We start from the raw sequence: 24,939 nt of genomic DNA, 5'->3' as shown, positions 1-24,939 counted from the left end.
CTGTAAATTCAATAAATATATAGTCTATATGAAATAATCACATGGTAAAGCGTTTATATTATATACTCCTGTGTGAATTAAATACTTGACCAATGAAATGAGTATTAATGAGTATTTTCTCATTTCCTTGCGCACTAGTGCAAATTGCAAAATGAACATAACATAAAAGGATCAGAACGTAAAGCATCATCCAAATGCTGTAAATACTGCCTTGATGCAGTTCAGCAGCTGGTTTTAGACCATGTGATAGAAACGATATATAAAAAAGTATACAATAGATATTTGTATCCTTTTGACTATAGTATACTGTCATAAGGCGTGCTGTCATATCTCTGAGCTCGCCTCTGCGTTTCTTAAAATATAAAAAGGACATCCAAAATGTAAATGAATATGGACTCCCAGTGTAACATCACACTATAAAAGTATTATATTTTGGCTTTAGTACCAATGCTAATGTCATGTTGACCATAGCAATAATAGGCATGACAATTTCATTTTAGTCCCAACTGGTGGCCTTTGAGAATAAGTTAAGTAAGGTAACACTAATGTAATAATTAACATTACATGTAGGCAGGGTTCTAAAATGACTAAAGAGGAGGGAGTTAGCTAACGTTAGTAAAGTAAAGTCAAAAGTTCAGATTAAACTAAATGACTAAAGAGGAGGGAGTTAGCTAATGTTAGTAAAGTAAAGTCAAAAGTTCAGAATAAACTAAATAACTAAAGAGGAGGGAGTTAGCTAACGTTAGTAAAGTAAAGTCAAAAGTTCAGATTAAACTAAATAACTAAAGAGGAGGGAGTTAGCTAACGTTAGTAAAGTAAAGTCAAAAGTTCAGATTAAACTAAATGACTAAAGAGGAGGGAGTTAGCTAATGTTAGTAAAGTAAAGTCAAAAGTTCAGATTAAACTAAATAACTAAAGAGGAGGGAGTTAGCTAACGTTAGTAAAGTAAAGTCAAAAATTAAGATTAAACTAAATGACTAAAGAGGAGGGAGTTAGCTAATGTTAGTAAAGTAAAGTCAAAAGTTCAGATTAAACTAAATGAGTAAAGGAGGGAGTTAGCTAATGTTAGTAAAGTCAAAAGTTCAGATTAAACTAAATTTTAAAGTTGAGGCAGTAAAGGACCATGAGAGTGACTGAAGTCACCAGGAGAGCCTACTGATGACACCTTTGGAGCTGGAGCCATCGGTTAGTCATGTGTACAACTAGTACTGCACAGTTAACTGATACTAGAAAGGTCCCGCGGTACCCAGCCCTTAGAAACAATAATGTTTCACGTTTTGTTAGTATCGGTTAGGGGTGTTAACGGTACACTAAAGTCACGGTTCAGGACGTACCTCGGTTTGGAAGTCACCGTACAGAACTTGTATGTATTATAGACAGATAGAGATAGACAGACAGATAGAGGTAGACAGATAGATAGAGATAGGTAGAGACAGAGAGAGATAAGTAGAGACAGATAGAGATAAGTAGAGACAGATAGAGATAAGTAGAGAAAGACAGGTAGAGATAAGTAGAGAAAGACAGGTAGAGAAAGACAGGTAGAGATAGACAGGTAGAGATAGACAGGTAGAGATAGACAGGTAGAGATAGACAGGTAGAGATAGACAGGTAGAGATAGACAGGTAGAGATAGACAGGTAGAGATAGACAGGTAGAGATAGACAGGTAGAGATAGACAGGTAGAGATAGACAGGTAGAGATAGACAGGTAGAGATAGACAGGTAGAGATAGACAGGTAGAGATAGACAGGTAGAGATAGACAGGTAGAGATAGGCAGGTAGAGATAGGCAGATAGAGATAGGCAGATAGAGATAGGCAGATAGATAGAGATAGACAGATAGATAGAGATAGACAGATAGATAGAGATAGACAGATAGATAGATAGATAGAGATAGACAGATGGATAGATAGACAGACAGATAGAGATAGGTAGAGAGATAGAGATAAGTAGAGACAGATAGAGACAGGTAGAGATAGACAGGTAGAGATAGACAGATAGAGATAGACAGATAGAGATAGACAGATAGAGATAGACAGATAGAGATAGACAGATAGAGATAGACGGATAGAGATAGACGGATAGATATAGACGGATAGATATATAGATAGATCCCAAGCTTGAAATGAAATGTTTTCACTTGCTGTGTATATTTTGTTGTATGTTTAGTACTTGATGTGTGTTTTCATGCCAACAATGTTAATAAGATGATTAAATGCATTCAGTGGCACTCAGAAATGATTATTCTTTTTTTCAACGGGAAAAATGTGGCTACGGTTACGGTTCAGGACGTACCTCGGTTTGGAAGTAACCGTACAGAACTTGTATGTATTATAGATAGAGATAGACAGACAGATAGAGATAGACAGATAGAGATATAGATAGATAGACAGACAGATAGAGATAGGTAGAGACAGATAGAGATAAGTAGAGAAAGATAGGGATAAGTAGAGAAAGACAGGTAGAGATAGACAGATAGAGATAGACAGATAGATAGAGATAGACAGATAGAGATAGACAGATAGAGATAGACAGATAGAGATAGACAGATAGATAGAGATAGACAGATAGAGATAGACAGATAGATAGAGATAGACAGATAGATAGAGATAGACAGATAGATATAGACAGATAGATAGAGACAGACAGATGGATAGATAGACAGACAGACAGATAGATAGAGATAGGTAGAGACAGATAGAGATAAGTAGAGAAAGACAGATAGAGATAGACAGATAGAGATAGACAGACAGATAGAGATAGATAGATAGAGATAAGTAGAGACAGATAGAGATAAGTAGAGAAAGACAGGTAGAGATAGACAGATAGAGATAGACAGACAGATAGAGATAGGCAGATAGAGATAGACAGATAGATAGAGATAGACAGATAGATAGATAGAGATAGGTAGAGATAGACAGGTGGATAGATAGGTAGAGAGATAGAGATAAGTAGAGACAGGTAGAGATAGACAGGTAGAGATAGACAGATAGAGATAGACAGATAGAGATAGACAGATAGAGATAGACAGATAGAGATAGACAGATAGAGATAGACAGATAGAGATAGACAGATAGAGATAGACAGATAGAGATAGACAGATAGATCCCAAGCTTGAAATGAAATGTTTTCACTTGCTGTGTATATTTTGTTGTATGTTTTGTACTTGATGTGTGTTTTCATACCAACAATGTTAATAAGATGATTAAATGCATTCAGTGGCACTCAGAAATTCTTCTTCTTTTTTTTTTTTTTCAACGGGAAAAAATGTGGCTAGTGGAAATTCAGATTTCTAAAGTTATCAGCCACATTGGCCGGTGATCAAAACAGTCCATTTAGAAGGCTGCATGTAGTATAGGTGACAAAAACATCCAACTGGGCTTAGCTAGCATGATAACATGTTAAGTACTACTAAAGCGATGCTCTACTGATACGCTAAACTCAGTTCAGACAGTGAATACAGAGTTAGAATTCAGTTTGACTTAACAATAGTTCAATAGTCAACATATAGCATAACGTTATCGCACAGTGGCTGTTAGTACTTTAACACAACAGCCACTTTGCCTCATAACTAGTACATTAGTGAGCGCAGTAATCACACATCCCAGTGTAGCAGATTAGCTCGAGACATCCGTTTAGCTCCCACATGAACTATAAAGTTTAAATTGGGTCCGCCGAAGTCAGGACTTCCCCTCAGAACCTTAAGGTCCCGCAAGACAACGCGTTTAGCCACGATGCTAATGCTCACGTTACATCACGCAGGACCCACGTCGATGGAAAACTGCTGCACTAAAACGAAGGAATGTGACCCTGTTTCGACAAAGTGTATATCCACCATGCAGTGGCGTTCCATAACTGCGATTAAGCTCTGAATCAGTACGCTCATCTTTGTCCCCATCGGAAGGCAGCGCTCGCCTCTCTTCTGTCTCATGTCACCAGGCGAGCGGGCTGCTTCACAGGCCGCCAGCCGCATTGCAATTTGCAGTCGCAAAAACAATGGAAACATTCAGCATATAAATCCTACACAGTCTGCAATTACTACCAGCCCTCTGTAAAGCATCTGTAACCCTCTTCAGAAAGGGGGCACAGGGGCCTTGGAGCACAACACTCACCTGAAAACGAAACATCTAGCTTCAGGCTTTCGGGAAAAGAAGTGCATGGAGAGCGAGGGCGCGCGCAAATGACGCAGCAAGGACGTCCACTTGAACGTACGTTGCGGAACGACGTGAACGAGCAAGCATGTGGGCAGAGGCGGCACAGACTCAAGACTAGCAGAATGGTGGAAAAAGGCTAAGTCACCAAACAAAAACGCAGGTGCTTTGGGGTGTGACACATGCGCAGTAAAATCTGGTCTGCAGGTGCCATGAGGCTCAATAGGTGGCGCACTATAAACGGCCCAAGCGCACCCAAACAGCACTTGAGCGGACACCATAAGTCAGTCTAGCGCCACATTGCGCATGCGTCATACCCTCAAAGCGCAGCCATGTTTGTTTGGTGCCCGAGCCTCCTTCCATGGCCTTGCACAGACTGGGGAAACATGGGGAAGGGGACGCGCTGCAGACTGTTTTTAACTTGTAATGTAAACAAGGACGAGGAAGAAGCAGAGCCCCAGTAACAGACAGCGGCAGGAACGGTAAACAAAACCTCATTCTTGATTAGAACAGCCATTTACATCCTCAGATGAGTTTGTAGTCTACATATTCCTATTAATTTATTACATGATGCAATCATAATCATCATAAGCGGGTTTGTGTACTGTACATATCAACCTTTTTAAAGAGGAGGCAAGCAACTGGTGTTGGCACAATATTTGATGCTGTAGCTCAGCACAATATTTGATGCTGTAGCTCAGATCGTATACTGTAGCGGCTGGCCAGCGAGTTGAATGATACGATATGCTATTTACTGTGTGCACAATTATTAGGCAGCTTCTTTTCCTTGGGCGACATGGGCCCAACAAAAGAGATTTAACTGACTCTGAAAAGTAAAAAAAAAAAAAAAGTCTTTCAGAGGGACGCAGCACTCTCAGACATCATCATTTTGTTGCAAATAATCAACAGGGTCACGAGAAACATGTTGAGAGAAAAAAGACGGAATTTAGACTTTGGACTTTATTGTCCCCGAGGGGAAATTCTTTCCCACGTCATCCGGTCAGTTTATGGGCAGCACGCCGACACTTATTACACATATGGACAAACACAACAGGGAAACATGTTGACAGATATATGGCAGAGTGGGACAGTAGAGTTTCTTATCTTGGCCTTTTGTTGAGGGCTGCTATGGCTGCAGGCACCAGGCTTTGGCCATAGCGGGCCCTTCTGCACACCAGGGACCCGAACCTGCGTCCGGAGGGCATGATGGTGAAGTGGCGGTTGAGTGGGTGTGTGTTGTTCTGTGCTACTGTAGATGCGATGCGTGAGATGGCCTCGTGTTGGTGGGGGGGGGGACTGATAAATTAATTATTAGGCAGGCTTTTCCATCTTTTACAAAATTGGCCAACAAAAGAGAGTTAACTGACTCTGAAAAGTTTTTTAAAAAAAAGTATTTCAGGGGGACGCAGCACTCTCAGACATCATCATTCTGTTGCAAATAGTTAACAGGGTCGCAAGAAACATGTTGTGAGAAAAAAGACGCAATTTGAGAAGAATGGACTTGTCTTGGTCTACAGTTGGGGGGGGGGGGGGCAGCTGACTGTAAGTGTGTAAGTGCTTATCTTTCCTCTGTGTGTGTGTGTGTGTGTGTGTGTGTGTGTGTGTCAGCTCCACTATGGTTCAGTGTCAGCTTCACACTCTAGAGCACCTGAAAGAGTCAGGGTTCGGCCGTCCTTTTCCACGACATGGCCTCCAGCTCCTGTTTTGGTTCTCCAACCACTGTGTGATGTGTGAACTCATTAACTGTGTGCTCATCATGAAGGTAAGATATCACAAGTTGAATGCTATGCTCTGTAGATTTCCCCATTTTCTCTCATTATTATTTGGTTATTGAACAGTACTGAATAATGTACAGACTACAGTACATACAGTATACACGTTAGTAGCCACTTCAGAAACGCACCTGTGCTCCATTTGAGCAAGGCTACAATACAGTTTAAACTCAGAACAATAAGTGATGTCACTGCTGTAATATTTTCCAATTCAATGAATGCGTATAAGAAAGAAGTACAACTAAGATGTGAAGTTACCAGAGTCTGTTGCTGCAGATGGTGTCAGATTGTCAACCAGAGGGAGGTTTCTACGGCTTCCACCGGTTTGGAAATATTGAGGAACTTTTGCCCGTGCTGGACAGGCCTCGAAGGAGCAAGAGTAAGGCAAAGGTTTGTGATATGGTTTGTTTGTTTTCTTTCATTATGGAGGCACTTCAGCAAGATCCATTCTATCCTCACTTGCAGTAGGTTTCTACACAGCCTGTGAAAACAGGCATATAGTCAGACTCAGACAACTTTATTAATCACACCAGTGGCAATTGATTTCAGCAGCTTGTATACTGGCCCAGTACAAAAACACAGAACACACAATAAATAGGTAGGGAATAAGTTAATAAAGCAAATAAATAAAATAGAATGCCAAGGAATACAGTGTTATGAAGGATCAACCAAACAAAGTGAACAAATACATGCTGTAGGTTGCACATGCCCGGCCAACAAGATGCACATGGTAAAAGGAATAAAATCCTTATAAAGAATTTAAGAGAGGAATAGCAGAGGAGATAAAAGATTTTTTTTTTTTTTAAACGGTTTGTCTTACAGACGGGTGAGACGTAGCGACGACCTGAGGGCAATAGAGGAAATTCACTTGAAAGCATGTGACCAGGAGAAGACACTATTGTTTGCTTTCCTCCAAAAAACTGGTCAGGTCCCTAAATTTACCTCCTGTGATCTTGGAACATAGTAATATATACAAAAGTACTGTACATAGACCAGAGTGGAGATATACTTTCTCCACCTGGTCCTGTGTCTTCCCCGAGGCCTCCTCCCAGCTGGACGTGACTGGAACACCTCCCTAGGGAGACGCCCAGGGTTCATCCTTACTAGACGTCCAAACCACCTCAGCTGGCTCCTTGCAACGCAAAGGAGCAGCGGCTCTACTCCGAGCTCCTCACGGATGGCTGAACTTCTCACCCTATCTCTAAGGGAGACTCCAGCCACCCTCCTCAAAAAACCCATTTGGGTTTGTACCCGTGATCTCATTCTTTCGGTCATGACCCAGCTTTCATGACCATAGGCGAGGGTAGGAACGAAGATTGATCGGTAAATCGAGAGCTTTGCCTTCCGGTTCATCTCTCTTTTTGTCACAACGGTGCGGGAGAGCGACTGCAATTTTGCCCCCACTTCTCCGATTCTCCGGCCAAACTCACACTCCAATGTCCCCTCACTAGTGAACAAGATCACAAGGTACTTTTACTCCTTCACTTGAGGTAAGGACTCATTACTTACCCAGCGTGAGCAATCCACCGGTTTCCTGCTGAGAGCCATGGCCTCAGATTTAGAGGTGCTGATCCTCATCCAAGCCGTTTCACACTCTGCTGCGAACCGATCCAGTGAGTGCTGAAGGTCACTGACCGACGATGCCATCGTCTGCAAAAAGCAGAGAAGAGATCCTCAGCCCATCAAGCTGCAACCCCTCCCCACCACGACTACGCCACGATATCCTGTCCGTGAAAATCACGAACAGGATTGGTGACAAAGTGCACCCCTGGCGGAGGCCAACAACCACGGGTAAGGAATCCGACTTACTCTCTGTACACTCTCGCTTTGAGTGTACAGAGATTGGATGGCCCACAGAAGTGACCCCCTCACCCCATACTCCCGCAGCACCCTACCACAGTATCTCCCGAGGGACCCGGTCATATGCCTTCTCCATATCCACAAAACACATGTAGACTGGATGGGCATAATCCCAGGCCCCCTCCAGGATCCTTGCGAGAGTGAAGAGCTGGTCTGTTGTTCCACGTCCAGGACGGAATCCGCATTGTTCCTCTTTAATCTGAGGCTCGACCATAGGACGAACCCTCCTTTCCAGCACCTTGGAGTAGACTTTACCAGGGAGGCTGAGTAGTGTGATACCCCTGTAATTAGCACACACCCTCTGGTCCCCCTTTTTAAATAGGGGAACCACCACCCCGGTCTGCCACTCCTTTGGCACTGTCCCAGACTTCCACGCAATGTTTAACACTGTGGAGTTGTTCGACTACCTCAGTAACTTCCGCCAGAGATATTGACAATGATTCCTCATCAGCCTCCAGCTCTGCCTCTACAAAAGTCGGATTAAGGAATTCCTCAAAGTTATCCTTCCACCGCCCGACTACCTCATCAGCTGAGGTCACCAGCGTCCCTTCCGTACTGTAAACAGATTGGACGGTTCCCCATTTACCCCTCCTGAGGTGCCGAATGGTTTACAAGAAGCACCCTGGTGCCGCCGAAAGTCCTTTTCCATGATTTCTCCGAACTTCTCCCACAACTGCTGCTTTGCCTCTGAGGCTACAGCCCTTTTGGTCCGTCGGTACCTTGCAACTGCTTCGAGAGTCTTCTGGGATAACATATCCCGGAAGGCCTCCTTCTTCAGTCGGACAGCTTCCCTGACTACCGGTGTCCACAACGGTGTGCGAGGTTTACTGCCCCTTGAGGCACCTAAGACCTTGAGGCTACAGCTAGCCGCCACAGCTCAGCATCTCGCATCTCTACCCCTTTCTTCACTCAAGTGTCCAAAACATACGGCCTCAGATCAGATGATACGATCACAAAATCGATTAATTGACCTTTGGCCTAGTCAAGTAAGAGTTCAGTTTGCGGAGAAGATGGATTCTCTGTTGCCCTCGCTCAACAATGTCTGCAGTGTTCACATCAAATTTCTGCTTTATTTATAAAGCCCAGTATCACAAATGACAAATTTGCCTTTAATTTCTTTTTTCAATCTATACAGCATAAAACATCCTCTGTCCTTAGACCTTCTCCGCAGATCTGGGGGAAAACACCCTTTCAACAGGGAAAAAGAAATGTAATAAACAGGATTGACAGCATTTCAACTGTAGACGGCACATAGAAGTGTTGTACATAATCTGAAAACTGGAACCTGAGATTATGAGATGCAGCTCTACTCTGTGTGTCAAGTTCTTCTAGTCATAAATCAGAAAAAAATAGTAATTAACTAATTAATTAAAATAAATTGTGAAGAATAAATAATAAAAGAAAAATAATAATAAATATATATAAGGGCTTAGAACATAATGAGGTGAGTTCATGATGATCATTCTCATGCTCTATTATGTCTAATATGTTGTTGCGGCAACTTTTGAGTTGATACCATTTGTTATGTTGATACCATTTGTTATGTACATTTCTGTTATGCAGCATTTAACCATTTTTACCATTTGAGAATTGATACAAATGGTCCAAAATACCACATTAGTTACCCAGACCTTGAGGAACACGGTAGAAAAAGCCACTGCACTGCTCAGACACCCCATTATCTTGAATATCCATAGGAAAACCATCCATCCTCTGAATGCCCTAGGTCTTAGTTTCTGGATGTAGTTCACAAGCTCATTTTATACAAAAAATGCTCTTACTATAATGAAATGACTGCTATGAGGACTAACATAATCAAACTTAAATACAGCTGGGCTCATTAAATCCACAGGAGTCTCAGCTTTCTAGTCAGACCCAATCTAACACATTCAAAACTGGTTATGGACCTGTAGATGCAGAAATATACTCATTCTATACTCATTCACTTCTCCAGACCCCAGTATGCAGAGTAATATTCAAATACTCATTGAAATACCCACAGAACCCCTTCTCATTCTGGTATCTTCAGGTCCGGGGTCAATGGACCCCATTACAGTTTTTCCCTTGACATAATGTAGCCTAACTAGAGCCGGCTGTGGCTCAGAGGTAGAGCAGGTCGTCCTCCATTTGAGAGATTGCCGATTCGATCCCTGGCTCCTCCAGTCCGCATGTCGAAGTGTCCTTGGGCAAGACACTGAAACACGAACTGCTCCTTGTGCTGCGCATGGATGTGTGAATGTGGTGTGAATGGTTAGATTAGATGGTATGTAGATGTCCAATGTCTGTGTGAACTGGTGAATGTGACAAGTAGTGTGAAAGTGCCTTGAGTAGTCAGAAGACTAAAAAAGCGAGATGTACTGTAGGTGCACTTGAGCACCATAAAAATAGTCTAAAATTGCCTGTGATAATCCTGTGAATATTTGTCCAGGTCATCGTTATCCCCAAAGCAATTTCAGTCAAAAGCAACTGGACTTGGTTATTTGTCTAGGAAGACGTTTCACCTCTCATCCAAGAGGCTTCATCAGTTCATGTACGCATCTGACCAGGCTGGGACTGGTCCAACTAACTGGTGTGAGATCCAGGTATTTAACCTCTCACAAGGCCGATGATGTCACTGGAACCCTTTGTGCTCCAAGTGCCATGACCGTTGTTAGAGAGGCAGTCTTTGGTGGGAAGTTGGCTTCGGCTTCGTTAGTGCTCTATTGAGTCTTAACGACAGTCGTTGGAGTCACAGGAGGCCATTTGTGAACAGTTGTTCTTTGAGGTTAGATTGTTGAATCTCCTGGGAAGGGATGAAAGGGCAGCATTGTAAATTGGAGATAAGTGGTGTCTCAGACCTCCTCCTCTGTTTAGTGATGGTTTCTCTACAATTGCATGGATGACTTCTTCGCGCAAATGCTTCTTGCTGTCCATACGTCATCATGCCGTAACATGTCACACGCATTGATCGCGTGTGTCTGGCTTTGTTTACAAATCTTTCCACAGACCTCGGAGTTTTTGTGCGTCTTGTCGACTGTTTTTGAATATTTTCATCCGACCAAAATCTGCAGTAAACACTCCACCTCCGCATCACACCAACGTGAACCTTTCACCGCCATTGTTGTTGTTGTTAAATGTCCGCGCATGCTCCGTCCTTCTATTTACATGTCCGAACAGGCGCACATACCGCTACCGCCGTAGGGCTCGTGCTCGTACACATGCGCACGCTCGTGCCCGTACATGTGCAAACGGCTCTACATAGCCCACCTCTTTCAAGCGGGCCGTGGACAGCCCGCTGTCCGCAGTTATGCGCGGAACGGGTGCACTCACACTGCTTAAAAGTACTAGGCTTTAGCTGAAAAAACGGTTTTGGCCCAGTACAGAAGGACAGTGTGAGTGCGCCCTAAGCTTGTGTTCCAGAGGGTGGTGGGAGTCAAACAGTAGATATTGATCTGTGTGAGTGGGTTTTCTGTATACCCCAATGTGGAGGCTCCTGTCATTCTCCATATGGACGTCACAGTCTAAGAAAGGCAAACTATTGTCCTTGACATCTTCTCTGGTGAACTTGATGTTTCTGTCCACAGAGTTTATATGTGGGGTTCCCCAAGGGTCAATTTTCCAACTCTTTATAATCTTTACATGCTTCCCCTTGGGGACGGCATCAGGAGGCACGGCATCAGCTTTCATAGTTATGCTGACGATACGCAACTGTACATCGCTGTGTCTCCGGATGACACAGGGCCAATTGATGCTCCTTTTAACTGCATTGTAGACGTCAAGTCATGGATGGCAGCAAACTTCCTGCAACTCAACCAGGACAAAACAGAGGTTTTAGTCATTGGTCCTGAAGGCCAGAGAGAGAAACTTTTACCAATGTTACAGGATTTTAAACCCTCAAAATCTGTTAAAAATGTGGGTGTGATTTTTGACTCTGAGCTCAGTTTTATTCCACACTTCAAAAACATAACAAAGATAGGTTTTTACCATCTTAAGAATATAGCCAGAGTCCGCCCTTTTCTCTCTCAGACCAGCACGGAGGTGCTGATGCATGTTTTTATTTCTTGTCGTTTAGATTATTGTAATGCCCTGCTCTCTGGTCTTCCCACAAACAACAAGTACAACTTACAATTACTGCAGAACTCAGCCGCGAACACCAGAGGGCGGGAGCACATTACACCAGTTTTCGCTGCATAGGCTCCCTGTGTGCTTCAGGATCGATTTTAAGGTTCTTTTACTAGTTTTTAAATGTCTTTATGGTCTCTGGCCTGGCAGTACTTTTATCCTATATAGACCCTCGCGTACCCTGAGGTCCTCTGGTGCTGGCCTTTTAACCATACCACAAGAACCAAAACACATGGGGAGGCAGTCTGCTGGAGAACCTCAGGGCCGCAGAGAATGTTGTTGTTATTAAAAAAAAGAGGCTCAAGACCAACCTTTGTAATCAGGCTTTTAACTGACCTGATTAATTCTTTCACATTCCTTTTATGCTTCTTATATTTTTGATTATTTTAGTGAGTTAGTTAGTTTTTATTCCTTTATCTTATTATAGTGTTTTGACTGTTTTTAATCCCTCAGTTTTTACCTTCTATATCTTTTTATCTTATTTTACTGTTTTGACTGTTTTTATTCCCTCATAGTTTCTATTCTTTTTATCTGCTTTTACTGTTTTGACTGTTTTTATTCCCTCATAGTTTCTATTCTTTTTATCTGCTTTTACTGTTTTGACTGTTTTTATTCCCTCATAGTTTCTATTCTTTTTATCTTATTTTACTGTTTTGACTGTTTTTATTCCCTCATAGTTTTTATTCTTTTTATCTTATTTTACTGTTTTGACTGTTTTTATTCCCTCATAGTTTCTATTCTTTTTATCTGCTTTTACTGTTTTGACTGTTTTTATTCGCTCAGTTTTTATTCTTTTTATCTTATTTTACTGTTTTGACTGTTTTTATTCCCTCAGTTTTATTCTTTTTATCTTATTTTACTGTTTTGACTGTTTTTTCCCTCAGTTTTTATTCTTTTTATCTTATTTTACTGTTTTGACTGTTTTTATTCCCTCAGTTTTATTCCTTTTATCTTATTTTACTGTTTTGACTGTTTTTATTCCCTCAGTTTTATTCTTTTTATCTTATTTTACTGTTTTGACTGTTTTTATTCCCTCAGTTTTTATTCTTTTTATCTTATTTTACTGTTTTGACTGTTTTTATTCCCTCAGTTTTATTCTTTTTATCTTATTTTACCGTTTTGACTGTTTTTATTCCCTCAGTTTTATTCTTTTTATCTTATTTTACCGTTTTGACTGTTTTTATTCCCTCAGTTTTTATTCTTTTTATCTTATTTGACTGAGTTTATTCCCTCATAGTTTCTATCCTTTTTATCTTATTTGACTGAGTTTATTCCCTCATAGTTTCTATTCTTTTTATCTGATTTTACTCTTTTGACTGTTTTTATTCCCTCAATTTTTACCTTCTATACCTTTTTATCTGATTTTACCGTTTTGACTGTTTTTATTCCCTCATAGTTTCTATTCTTTTTATCTTATTTTACTGTTTTGACTGTTTTTATTCCCTAATAGTTTCTATTCTTTTTATCTTATTTTACTGTTTTGACTGTTTTTATTCCCTCAGTTTTATTCCTTTTATCTTATTTTACTGTTTTGACTGTTTTTATTCCCTCAGTTTTATTCTTTTTATCTTATTTTACTGTTTTGACTGTTTTTATTCCCTCAGTTTTATTCTTTTTATCTTGTTTTACCGTTTTGACTGTTTTTATTCCCTCATAGTTTCTATTCTTTTTATCTTGTTTTACCGTTTTGACTGTTTTTATTCCCTCATAGTTTCTATTCTTTTTATCTTATTTTACTGTTTTGACTGATTTTATTCCCTCAGTTTTATTCTTTTTATCTTATTTTACTGTTTTGACTGTTTTTATTCCCTCAGTTTTATTCTTTTTATCTTATTTTACTGTTTTGACTGTTTTTATTCCCTCAGTTTTTATTCTTTTTATCTTATTTTACTGTTTTGACTGTTTTTTATTCCCTCAGTTTTTATTCTTTTTATCTTATTTTACTGTTTTGACTGTTTTTATTCCCTCAGTTTTTATTCTTTTTATCTTATTTGACTGTTTTTATTCCCTCAGTTTTGACCTTCTATACCTTTTTATCTGATTTTACTCTTTTGACTGTTTTTATTCCCTCAGTTTTATTCTTTTTATCTTGTTTTACCGTTTTGACTGTTTTTATTCCCTCAGTTTTATTCTTTTTATCTTGTTTTACTGTTTTGACTGTTTTTATTCCCTCAGTTTTATTCTTTTTATCTTATTTTACTGTTTTGACTGATTTTATTCCCTCAGTTTTTATTCTTTTTATCTTATTTTACTGTTTTGACAGTTTTTATTCCCTCAGTTTTATTCCTTTTATCTTATTTTACTGTTTTGACTGTTTTTATTCCCTCAGTTTTATTCTTTTTATCTTATTTTACTGTTTTGACTGTTTTTATTCCCTCATAGTTTCTATTCTTTTTATCTGCTTTTACTGTTTTGACTGTTTTTATTCCCTCAGTTTTTATTCTTTTTATCTTATTTTACTGTTTTGACTGTTTTTATTCCCTCAGTTTTTATTCTTTTTATCTTATTTTACTGTTTTGACTGTTTTTATTCCCTCAGTTTTATTCTTTTTATCTGCTTTTACTGTTTTGACTGTTTTTATTCCCTCATAGTTTCTATTCTTTTTATCTTATTTGACTGTTTTTATTCCCTCAATTTTTACCTTCTATACCTTTTTATCTGATTTTACTCTTTTGACTGTTTTTATTCCCCCAGTTTTATTCTTTTTATCTTGTTTTACCGTTTTGACTGTTTTTATTCCCTCATAGTTTCTATTCTTTTTATCTTATTTTACTGTTTTGACTGATTTTATTCCCTCAGTTTTATTCTTTTTATCTTATTTTACTGTTTTGACTGTTTTTATTCCCTCAGTTTTATTCTTTTTATCTTATTTTACTGTTTTGACTGTTTTTTATTCCCTCAGTTTTTATTCTTTTTATCTGATTTGACTGTTTTTATTCCCTCAGTTTTATTCTTTTTATCTTATTTTACTGTTTTGACTGTTTTTATTCCCTCAGTTTTTATTCTTTTTATCTTATTTTACTGTTTTGACTGATTTTATTCCCTCAGTTTTTACCTTCTATACATTTTTATCTGATTTTATTCTTTTGACTGTTTTTATTCCCTCATAGTTTCTATTCTTTTTATCTTGTTTTACAGTTTTGACTGTTTTTACTCTTTACTCTTACCGCAGAGAATGTTGTTGTTATTAAAAAAAGAGGCTCAAGACCAACCTTTGTAATCAGGCTTTTAACTGACCTGATTAATTCTTTCACATTCCTTTTATGCTTCTTATATTTTTGATTATTTTAGTGAGTTAGTTAGTTTTTATTCCTTTATCTTATTATAGTGTTTTGACTGTTTTTAATCCCTCAGTTTTTACCTTCTATATCTTTTTATCTTATTTTACTGTTTTGACTGTTTTTATTCCCTCATAGTTTCTATTCTTTTTATCTGCTTTTACTGTTTTGACTGTTTTTATTCCCTCATAGTTTCTATTCTTTTTATCTGCTTTTACTGTTTTGACTGTTTTTATTCCCTCATAGTTTCTATTCTTTTTATCTGCTTTTACTGTTTTGACTGTTTTTATTCCCTCATAGTTTCTATTCTTTTTATCTTATTTTACTGTTTTGACTGTTTTTATTCCCTCATAGTTTCTATTCTTTTTATCTTATTTTACTGTTTTGACTGTTTTTTCCCTCAGTTTTTATTCTTTTTATCTTATTTTACTGTTTTGACTGTTTTTATTCCCTCAGTTTTTATTCTTTTTATCTTATTTTACTGTTTTGACTGTTTTTATTCCCTCAGTTTTATTCTTTTTATCTTATTTTACTGTTTTGACTGTTTTTTCCCTCAGTTTTTATTCTTTTTATCTTATTTTACTGTTTTGACTGTTTTTATTCCCTCAGTTTAATTCCTTTTATCTTATTTTACTGTTTTGACTGTTTTTATTCCCTCAGTTTTTATTCTTTTTATCTTATTTTACCGTTTTGACTGTTTTTATTCCCTCAGTTTTATTCTTTTTATCTTATTTGACTGAGTTTATTCCCTCATAGTTTCTATTCTTTTTATCTGATTTTACTCTTTTGACTGTTTTTATTCCCTCAATTTTTACCTTCTATACCTTTTTATCTGATTTTACCGTTTTGACTGTTTTTATTCCCTCATAGTTTCTATTCTTTTTATCTTGTTTTACTGTTTTGACTGTTTTTATTCCCTCATAGTTTCTATTCTTTTTATCTTATTTTACTGTTTTGACTGTTTTTATTCCCTCAGTTTTATTCTTTTTATCTTATTTTACTGTTTTGACTGTTTTTATTCCCTCAGTTTTTATTCTTTTTATCTTATTTTACTGTTTTGACTGTTTTTATTCCCTCATAGTTTCTATTCTTTTTATCTTATTTTACTGTTTTGACTGTTTTTATTCCCTCAGTTTTATTCTTTTTATCTTATTTTACCGTTTTGACTGTTTTTATTCCCTCAGTTTTATTCTTTTTATCTTATTTTACTGTTTTGACTGTTTTTATTCCCTCAGTTTTTATTCTTTTTATCTTATTTTACTGTTTTGACTGTTTTTATTCCCTCAGTTTTATTCTTTTTATCTTATTTTACCGTTTTGACTGTTTTTATTCCCTCAGTTTTATTCTTTTTATCTTATTTTACCGTTTTGACTGTTTTTATTCCCTCAGTTTTTATTCTTTTTATCTGATTTTACTCTTTTGACTGTTTTTATTCCCTCAATTTTTACTTTCTATACCTTTTTATCTGATTTTACCGTTTTGACTGTTTTTATTCCCTCATAGTTTCTATTCTTTTTATCTTATTTTACTGTTTTGACTGTTTTTATTCCCTAATAGTTTCTATTCTTTTTATCTTATTTTACTGTTTTGACTGTTTTTATTCGCTCAGTTTTTATTCTTTTTATCTTATTTTACTGTTTTGACTGTTTTTATTCCCTCATAGTTTCTATTCTTTTTATCTTATTTTACCGTTTTGACTGTTTTTATTCCCTCAGTTTTATTCTTTTTATCTTATTTTACTGTTTTGACTGTTTTTATTCCCTCAGTTTTATTCTTTTTATCTTATTTTACTGTTTTGACTGTTTTTATTCCCTCATAATTTCTATTCCTTTTATCTTATTTTACTGTTTTGACTGTTTTTTCCCTCATAGTTTCTATTCTTTTTATCTTATTTTACTGTTTTGACTGTTTTTATTCCCTCATAGTTTTTATTCTTTTTATCTTATTTTACTGTTTTGACTGTTTTTATTCCCTCAGTTTTTATTCTTTTTATCTTATTTTACTGTTTTGACTGTTTTTATTCCCTCAGTTTTATTCTTTTTATCTTATTTTACTGTTTTGACTGTTTTTATTCCCTCAGTTTTATTCTTTTTATCTTATTTGACTGAGTTTATTCCCTCATAGTTTCTATTCTTTTTATCTGATTTTACTCTTTTGACTGTTTTTATTCCCTCAATTTTTACCTTCTATACCTTTTTATCTGATTTTACCGTTTTGACTGTTTTTATTCCCTCATAGTTTCTATTCTTTTTATCTTGTTTTACTGTTTTGACTGTTTTTATTCCCTCATAGTTTCTATTCTTTTTATCTTATTTTACTGTTTTGACTGTTTTTATTCCCTCAGTTTTATTCCTTTTATCTTATTTTACCGTTTTTGACTGTTTTTATTCCCTCAGTTTTATTCTTTTTATCTTATTTTACTGTTTTGACTGTTTTTATTCCCTCATAGTTTCTATTCTTTTTATCTTATTTTACTGTTTTGACTGTTTTTATTCCCTCAGTTTTATTCTTTTTATCTTATTTTACTGTTTTGACTGTTTTAATTCCCTCAGTTTTTATTCTTTTTATCTTATTTTACTGTTTTGACTGTTTTTATTCCCTCATAGTTTCTATTCTTTTTTATCTTATTTTACTGTTTTGACTGTTTTTATTCGCTCAGTTTTTATTCTTTTTATCTTATTTTACCGTTTTGACTGTTTTTATTCCCTCAGTTTTATTCTTTTTATCTTATTTTACTGTTTTGACTGTTTTTATTCCCTCAGTTTTATTCGTTTTATCTTATTTTACTGTTTTGACTGTTTTTTATTCCCTCAGTTTTTATTCTTTTTATCTTATTTTACTGTTTTGACTGTTTTTATTCCCTCATAGTTTCTATTCTTTTTATCTGATTTTACTCTTTTGACTGTTTTTATTTCCTCAATTTTTACCTTCTATACCTTTTTATCTGATTTTACTCTTTTGACTGTTTTTATTCGCTCAGTTTTATTCTTTTTATCTTGTTTTACCGTTTTGACTGTTTTTATTTACTCAGTTTTATTCTTTTTATCTTGTTTTACTGTTTTGACTGTTTTTATTCCCTCAGTTTTTATTCTTTTTATCTTATTTCACTGTTTTGACTGTTTTTATTCCCTCAGTTTTATTCTTTTTATCTTATTTTACTGTTTTGACTGATTTTATTCCCTCAGTTTTTATTCTTTTTATCTTATTTTACCGTTTTGACTGTTTTTATTCCCTCAGTTTTATTCTTTTTATCTTATTTTACCGTTTTGACTGTTTTTATTCCCTCATAGTTTCTATTCTTTTTATCTTATTTTACCGTTTTGACTGTTTTTATTCCCTCAGTTTTATTTCTTTTTATCTTATTTTACTGTTTTGACTGTTTTTATTCCCTCAGTTTGATTCCTTTTATCTTATTTTACCGTTTTGACTGTTTTTATTCCCTCAGTTTTTATTCTTTTTATCTTATTTTACTGTTTTGACTGTTTTTACCTTCTATACCTTTTTATCTGATTTTACTGTTTTGACTGTTTTTATTCCCTCAGTTTTATTCTTTTTATCTTATTTTACTGTTTTGACTGTTTTTATTCCCTCAGTTTTATTCTTTTTATCTTATTTTACTGTTTTGACTGTTTTTTATTCCCTCAGTTTTTATTCTTTTTATCTTATTTTACTGTTTTGACTGTTTTTTATTCCCTCAGTTTGTATTCTTTTTATCTGATTTGACTGTTTTTATTCCCTCAGTTTTATTCTTTTTATCTTATTTTACTGTTTTGACTGTTTTTATTCCCTCAGTTTTTATTCTTTTTATCTTATTTTACTGTTTTGACTGTTTTTATTCCCTCAGTTTTATTCTTTTTATCTTATTTTACTGTTTTGACTGTTTTTATTCCCTCAGTTTTTATTCTTTTTATCTTATTTTACTGTTTTGACTGATTTTATTCCCTCAGTTTTTACCTTCTATACATTTTTATCTGATTTTATTCTTTTGACTGTTTTTATTCCCTCATAGTTTCTATTCTTTTTATCTTGTTTTACAGTTTTGACTGTTTTTACTCTTTACTCTTACCGCAGAGAATGTTGATGTTTTTAAAAAAAGAGGCTCAAGACCAACCTTTGTAATCAGGCTTTTAACTGACCTGATTAATTCTTTCACATTCCTTTTATGCTTCTTATATTTTTGATTATTTTAGTGAGTTAGTTAGTTTTTATTCCTTTATCTTATTATAGTGTTTTGACTGTTTTTAATCCCTCAGTTTTTACCTTCTATATCTTTTTATCTTATTTTACTGTTTTGACTGTTTTTATTCCCTCATAGTTTCTATTCTTTTTATCTGCTTTTACTGTTTTGACTGTTTTTATTCCCTCATAGTTTCTATTCTTTTTATCTGCTTTTACTGTTTTGACTGTTTTTATTCCCTCATAGTTTCTATTCTTTTTATCTGCTTTTACTGTTTTTAATTTTCTCCGTTTTTAGCTTCTGTACCTTTTATCTTATTTTACAGTTTTAGCCCCTCGGTTTTCATGTGTTTGCTCCAGTTGGCTCTGGTCCACTGATGGGGGTGTGGTCTCGTGGACGGCCCTGGCCCGGGTGTCAGGGAGCTCTACACCATAGTGTGGAGCCTCCTGTCTTCCCGGGCTGGGCGTGCCTGTGGCCGCGCCCCCTGCAGCCATGGACCATGATTCCTCTTGATTAACTTATTTTACTGTTTTGACTGTTTTTATTCCCTCAAATTCTTCCTCACCTCAGATCTCGGTGCCTAACCGTGTCTCCTTAGCAACAGCTAGTGTGTGTGTGTGTGTGTGTGTGTGGATGTGTGTATGGCTATGTGTATGCGTTAGTGTGTATGTCTTTGTGTATCCCTGTGTGTATATTTGTGGGGGTGGGAGGTTTGGGTTTCATGGTGTTTCTTTGTTAAAAAAAAAAATATATATTTTTTTTTGTTTTGCTTTTATTTTCTGTAAGGCACTTTGTGCTACTTTCAAAGTATGAAAAGTGCCATATAAATAAAGATTGATTTGATTAAACTGTAAATATGTGGTATTCAGACATAAATCCAGAATTTTGCAAATGTGGTCTGGTTGGATTTGTTCGGGTTGTGTAAGGAGTTGTCCCGTGTGAGCTGCTCTCTTACTGTGGCCAGAGCCTCCATGGTTGGGATACAAGTTAACAAGGAAGTCATGTCGTAGGATACCATGGTTACACCTGTATCCATTTTCAAGTCTCTGACTTTGTTCACAAAGTTTATGGAGTTTTGGATGGGGTGTGGGGTGTACCCACCATGTACCAGGATATTGTCTATGTGCTTGGCAATGTTGTAAGTGACCAAGTTTATGCTGCTGACAATGGGCCTGAGCGGGGCCCCTTCTTCATGGATTTTTGGGAGTCCATATAAGCAGGGGGTTGAGTCCTGAGGGTAGAGCCTGTAATATTGTGATTTGTCAATGACCCCTTCTTTTTGTAGTTGCTGTAGACACTCTATAGCCTTCTTTTTGTAACCGCTGGTAAGGCCTCGTTTCAGAGTGTCATAAGTGTTAGAGTCACTGAGTAATGCAGAGATCTTTGCCTGGTAATCAGTTGTATTGAGAACAACTGTGCATCTACCCTTGTCTGTTGGAAGGATTGTGATGCTGTGGTCTTTGCTCAGTGCTATTACTGCTTTTCTCTCCTCAATGGTGAGGTTGGATGGTGGGACCTTAGCTTGGGACAACGCTGCTGACACTTTTAACCTTAGCTGTTCAGCCTCAGTTCCAGTAAGGTTGTTTTTCTTTATAGCAGATTCTGTAGCTGTGATCAACTGTTGATCAACTTAAAGTCCAGTTCAGACCAAATATTCGCAACGCAACTGTTTGCAGGTGAAAGTTGCAGCGGTGTGAACTGACCCACCTCATTGAGAATCTAACCTTGCCGATTCAACTTGTCAAAACGCAGGCAGTTGGTTTAGAATGTAACACATGTCACCTGTTTCAACAGCCAATCAGGTCTGAGCAAAGTCCACTGGTCAAGTCACTAACAAACTGTCAGCTGGTTAAAAAGGACGTTATGGACGGAGGCTCAATGAGAGGGAGAGAGAGAGAGAGAGAGAGAAAGAGACGGAGAGAGAGGGGGTTGAGCAAGTAATACAATTAATAAGGAGAGAGAGCACAGTAATCCAGAACAAAGCAGTGAATCATGGATATAAAACGGTATTTTCTCTGTTTCATGTCTATAGAAATGCAGCTGTAGCAAGTATCTCACTGTCTCTGTCCTCATTTATATTTTAGAATGCTACAAATTATATCCAGCTACGGGAAAAAAAGCCTTAAAAGTCGGAGGTCAGAACGGAAGTACAGAGAGCCGTTGTTATGGAGACGATACACCATCTCGCAAAAACTTTTTTTAAAGGCTAAATACTGCTGACAACTTACAAGCCTAATGAGAAGGGTGAGCCTGCCTCTGAGACCAAAGTCCTGCGATATCTGGGTCAATCGAGCTCAGCTTCAGTCTCAGGTCGGGCTCAGCATCCATCCTGCTTCTGTTATTAGTCTTAATGACAGTGGGCGAAGAGAGATATGGGGTTGCAAAAGGAATGAGAAAGCACACGGCCTTGTCTGCAAGTGCAGGGTATTCACTGTGCTGCTGTATCCAAAAGTCCAACAACTGTCTTCTGAAAGCAGACTTCAATGCTTCATCGCAAGACAGTTCTATTAGACCCTCTGCTCACCAGCAGTGAAATCCTTTGGCATTTCGGAGGTTTCCACGATGAGCGTGTTTCTCATCCAGCTGTTCGATCCGACCGTCACTGGGAAGCACTCACAGAACTGTCCTCTGAGCGAGACCAGGTGCGCAACGATGTTGTCTCTGACCTCATCATCGAGGGTCGGGTCATTTTCTGAGAGAAAACTCTCCAAAGCAGGGAAAGTAGGGCTCGAAATATTGCCCACCTCCTCCCTCCGAATTATTCCATGTCAGGCCTGGCGAAATGAGGACTCAGATGCAGTCAGAGAACGAGTATGACAGGCTTTTATTCTGTAGCACTTGTATCTCCTTCAGAGGAAGTGACAACAAAACGGCTATAAAACTCTACCTCGTCAACTGACAGAGGGTAGACAAGAAAACAATGAAACAGGGCTAGAAACTGAAAATCGCTCCCGAAGGAGGTGAAACCAAAAACTCTACACTGGTCTAAAATAATGAATAAACTAAGAAACGTTACACCAACAGAAAATCACTCTCATGGAGGAAAAGGACAAAAGGCTATTAAATTATCTACTCTACACTGGGCTGAGAATAATTACAAAATCAAAGCGCTCCACAAGGAGGGAGGAACAAAACATAAAGCTATGGCTTTCTAGAAAACAAAAGGGTTCACAACTAACCAAAAAAACTTTATCAAAATCAAAATAACTCTTCTTCAGAGGTATACATGGAAACAGAAAAACAAGCAAGGCAATACTTATCAATATACAAAGGCAACTCTGTGGCAAGGCTGTGAAATGCTGGAGCTTCATGACAAGACGAAATACTCTGGCGACGTGACAGGGGAAGACAAAGGCAATATATACACCAGGGAAGGGAGCATAGGTGGAAACAATCAGGGATTAGGGGAGACACCAGACCGGTGACACAAGAGGAAGGGCAAGTGACCTGAAACGAGAGGAGAGTTACTTTTCAAAATAAAACCATGAAATTCACAAGACAAAAAGCCCAAGACAGGACATTCCTCACCGCGGTGTGACATTCCAGTTTGGAGCCACAATTGCAGTGTTCTGGAATTATTCACTGGGAGTACTGGGTGCCCGCGAAATGAACAATAGACTTTTATGAAGGCAAAACTTATTTTTATATTACATTTCAGTGATCTATATAGTTTAAATATTCTCATTAGAATTGTAAAAAAAAAAGGCCTGTTTTATTTAATTCAGCTTCCTCCTGCGTACCACTTGAGAGAGCTCATGAACCACCAGTGGTACGCATACCACAGTTTGAGAACCAGTGGAATAGACCATAATAAAAATACAACATAGACTAGGGGTGTCCCCAACTAAGAATTTACATAATCAAATCTAATTGGTCAAGTCTTGCCTATAATTGACTGATCGTCAAAATCTTGTAATTTGTATTTTTGTCCACTACTAGCCTACCTTTCATTTAAATAAAGCTGTTGATCTTGCTGTCTCTCTCTCCTTCTCTAGGTTGCATACTTTGAAGTTGGTAACCTGAACACAGAAACCTACCCAGCTTCTGCAAACCTCCCTACATATGTGAGGGAAAATTATGGGTTGGATGGTAACAGTGGCATTTACAATATAGACCGCATCATCATCAGTTACCAGGTGAGAACCCGGGTGGTGGAAACGGTTTATGTCACAGAGCATGACGGAGCTGCCTTTGGGAGGTTCAGAACTGACCGGACTTATGAAATCAGCCCTGAACTGATTGAAGCACTGCAGAGCTCACAGCTAAATCTCACTACCTTTCTCACACAGACAGGCTACTGTGACGATATAGAGGTTAACAATATGGGAGATATATACTACCCAGAATCTTCACTCCAGCAAATGTTCAACATGATGCAGAACTACAGTGGATCTACAGCGAGAACAATGCAGGATAGCTTACATTTCTTCTCAGAAGCATTCAACCAGCAACTAGATGTCAACTTCGAGCCCTTCAGCTATGACCAGCCAGTGAACTACATTGTCAATGTAAAATCACACAACAGAGGACATGCGGCTTGCCATAGTGAAGTACAACATAAATACAGGACGCCTAAATCCAACAAGAGACCAAGAGCTTTGAGGCAACGTAATTGGTTGTCTGGATGGGAGCAGCCGTATAAAGGTAAAGGTGCAGTCCGCATTTGCTACTGTATGTGCTTCACAGTTCTTTGCACTTCTACAGTTGGATTATTTACATGTGAGCAAGGTCTAGATAGAATTTTGAACACTAAAGTGTACAACTTCATTACGTGTGATTGGCTAGCTAAGGTGATTCTAGCTGTCCTCATCCACTGTTTGTAAATATAACTACGGAAAGTAATGCACTGTAATTCATATGTATTCCATGTATTTATTACTGTAGAGATCCCGTCTGGAGCAAAGAAGGTAATCAGATGATGTAGTATAAGGCCTAGTCCACACGAACACAGGTATTTTTGAAACCAAACTTTTAGGGCCCCTGGTTAAAAAAACATTTGTCCACACCACCAGTGTGATAAAAAATATCTCCAACCCCATGAAATCCCAAAAGCCAGCTCCATCTGCTGGTCAAGTCTAGAGTGTGCCACACATCTCCATGGATACAACTAACCGTCGCACAGTGTGACGTCAAACATTGTCAACAAGAAATCGTGGTTTTCCTCGGTTTTCCTGTCATGACTGCTGAAACCAGACTAAAAAAGTTCACCCTGGACTCCATTTACAAAAAAATCTGGTTTCAGGAGCGCACAACTGCTGTTACGTGTGGATAAAAGGCCAGACCGTGCAGAGAAACACACGCTTTAAAAAATACCTGCGTTCGTATGGACGGCCCCTAAGAGTGCCAAAATCCACTTAGGGAGGAGGGTCGGAGAGGTGGATAGGTTCCAAAACACAGGACTTCCAGCTAGGGGACCTGAAAGAACTAAGACAAACCACAACCTTTTTTCTAATCCTCACTAATTTGTTGTCATGCCTAAACCTAAAGTTGTTGTCCTCTAGTTTGCTGCCTTTACTTAACGGGTCACGTAACGGTAGTTTTGCTACCTAAACTTAATTGTCATCATTTGGTTCATAAACAAAACAATCGCGGTCCACTACTGG

General features: G+C 37.7%; 2 protein-coding genes across 3 annotated transcripts in view; one reads left to right on the top strand and one right to left on the bottom strand.

Annotated features, from left to right (window-relative positions):
• The window catches only part of patl1 (PAT1 homolog 1, processing body mRNA decay factor), a 29,177-nt gene extending 24,944 nt beyond the window's left edge, over positions 1-4,233 (bottom strand). Inside the window, exon 1 of the mRNA XM_083928710.1 lies at positions 4,110-4,233. Within this exon, the coding sequence (XP_083784836.1) occupies positions 4,110-4,124 (15 nt within the window). The 5' untranslated portion in view covers positions 4,125-4,233. The remainder of the gene's footprint in view (positions 1-4,109) is intronic.
• A 294-nt stretch (positions 4,234-4,527) lies between these two features.
• The window catches only part of LOC310959133 (uncharacterized protein), a 30,241-nt gene continuing 9,829 nt past the window's right edge, over positions 4,528-24,939 (top strand). Inside the window, exons 1-4 of one of the 2 annotated variants that reach the window (XM_083930377.1) lie at positions 4,528-4,630; positions 5,757-5,910; positions 6,197-6,310; positions 23,332-23,472. In XM_083930377.1, the coding sequence (XP_083786503.1) occupies positions 5,764-5,910; positions 6,197-6,310; positions 23,332-23,472 (402 nt within the window). In that variant the 5' untranslated portion in view covers positions 4,528-4,630; positions 5,757-5,763. Of the gene's footprint in view, positions 4,631-5,756; positions 5,911-6,196; positions 6,311-23,331; positions 23,981-24,939 lie in introns of both variants that reach the window. The other variant, XM_083930376.1, reaches the window with a different exon arrangement.

The sequence above is a fragment of the Echiichthys vipera genome (genome assembly GCF_963691815.1).
Source record: "Echiichthys vipera genome assembly, chromosome: 2".
Taxonomy (NCBI): Eukaryota; Metazoa; Chordata; class Actinopteri; order Perciformes; family Trachinidae; genus Echiichthys; species Echiichthys vipera.
Note: the sequence above shows the minus strand (reverse complement) of the source record. Positions and strands in the feature narration are given on the sequence as shown.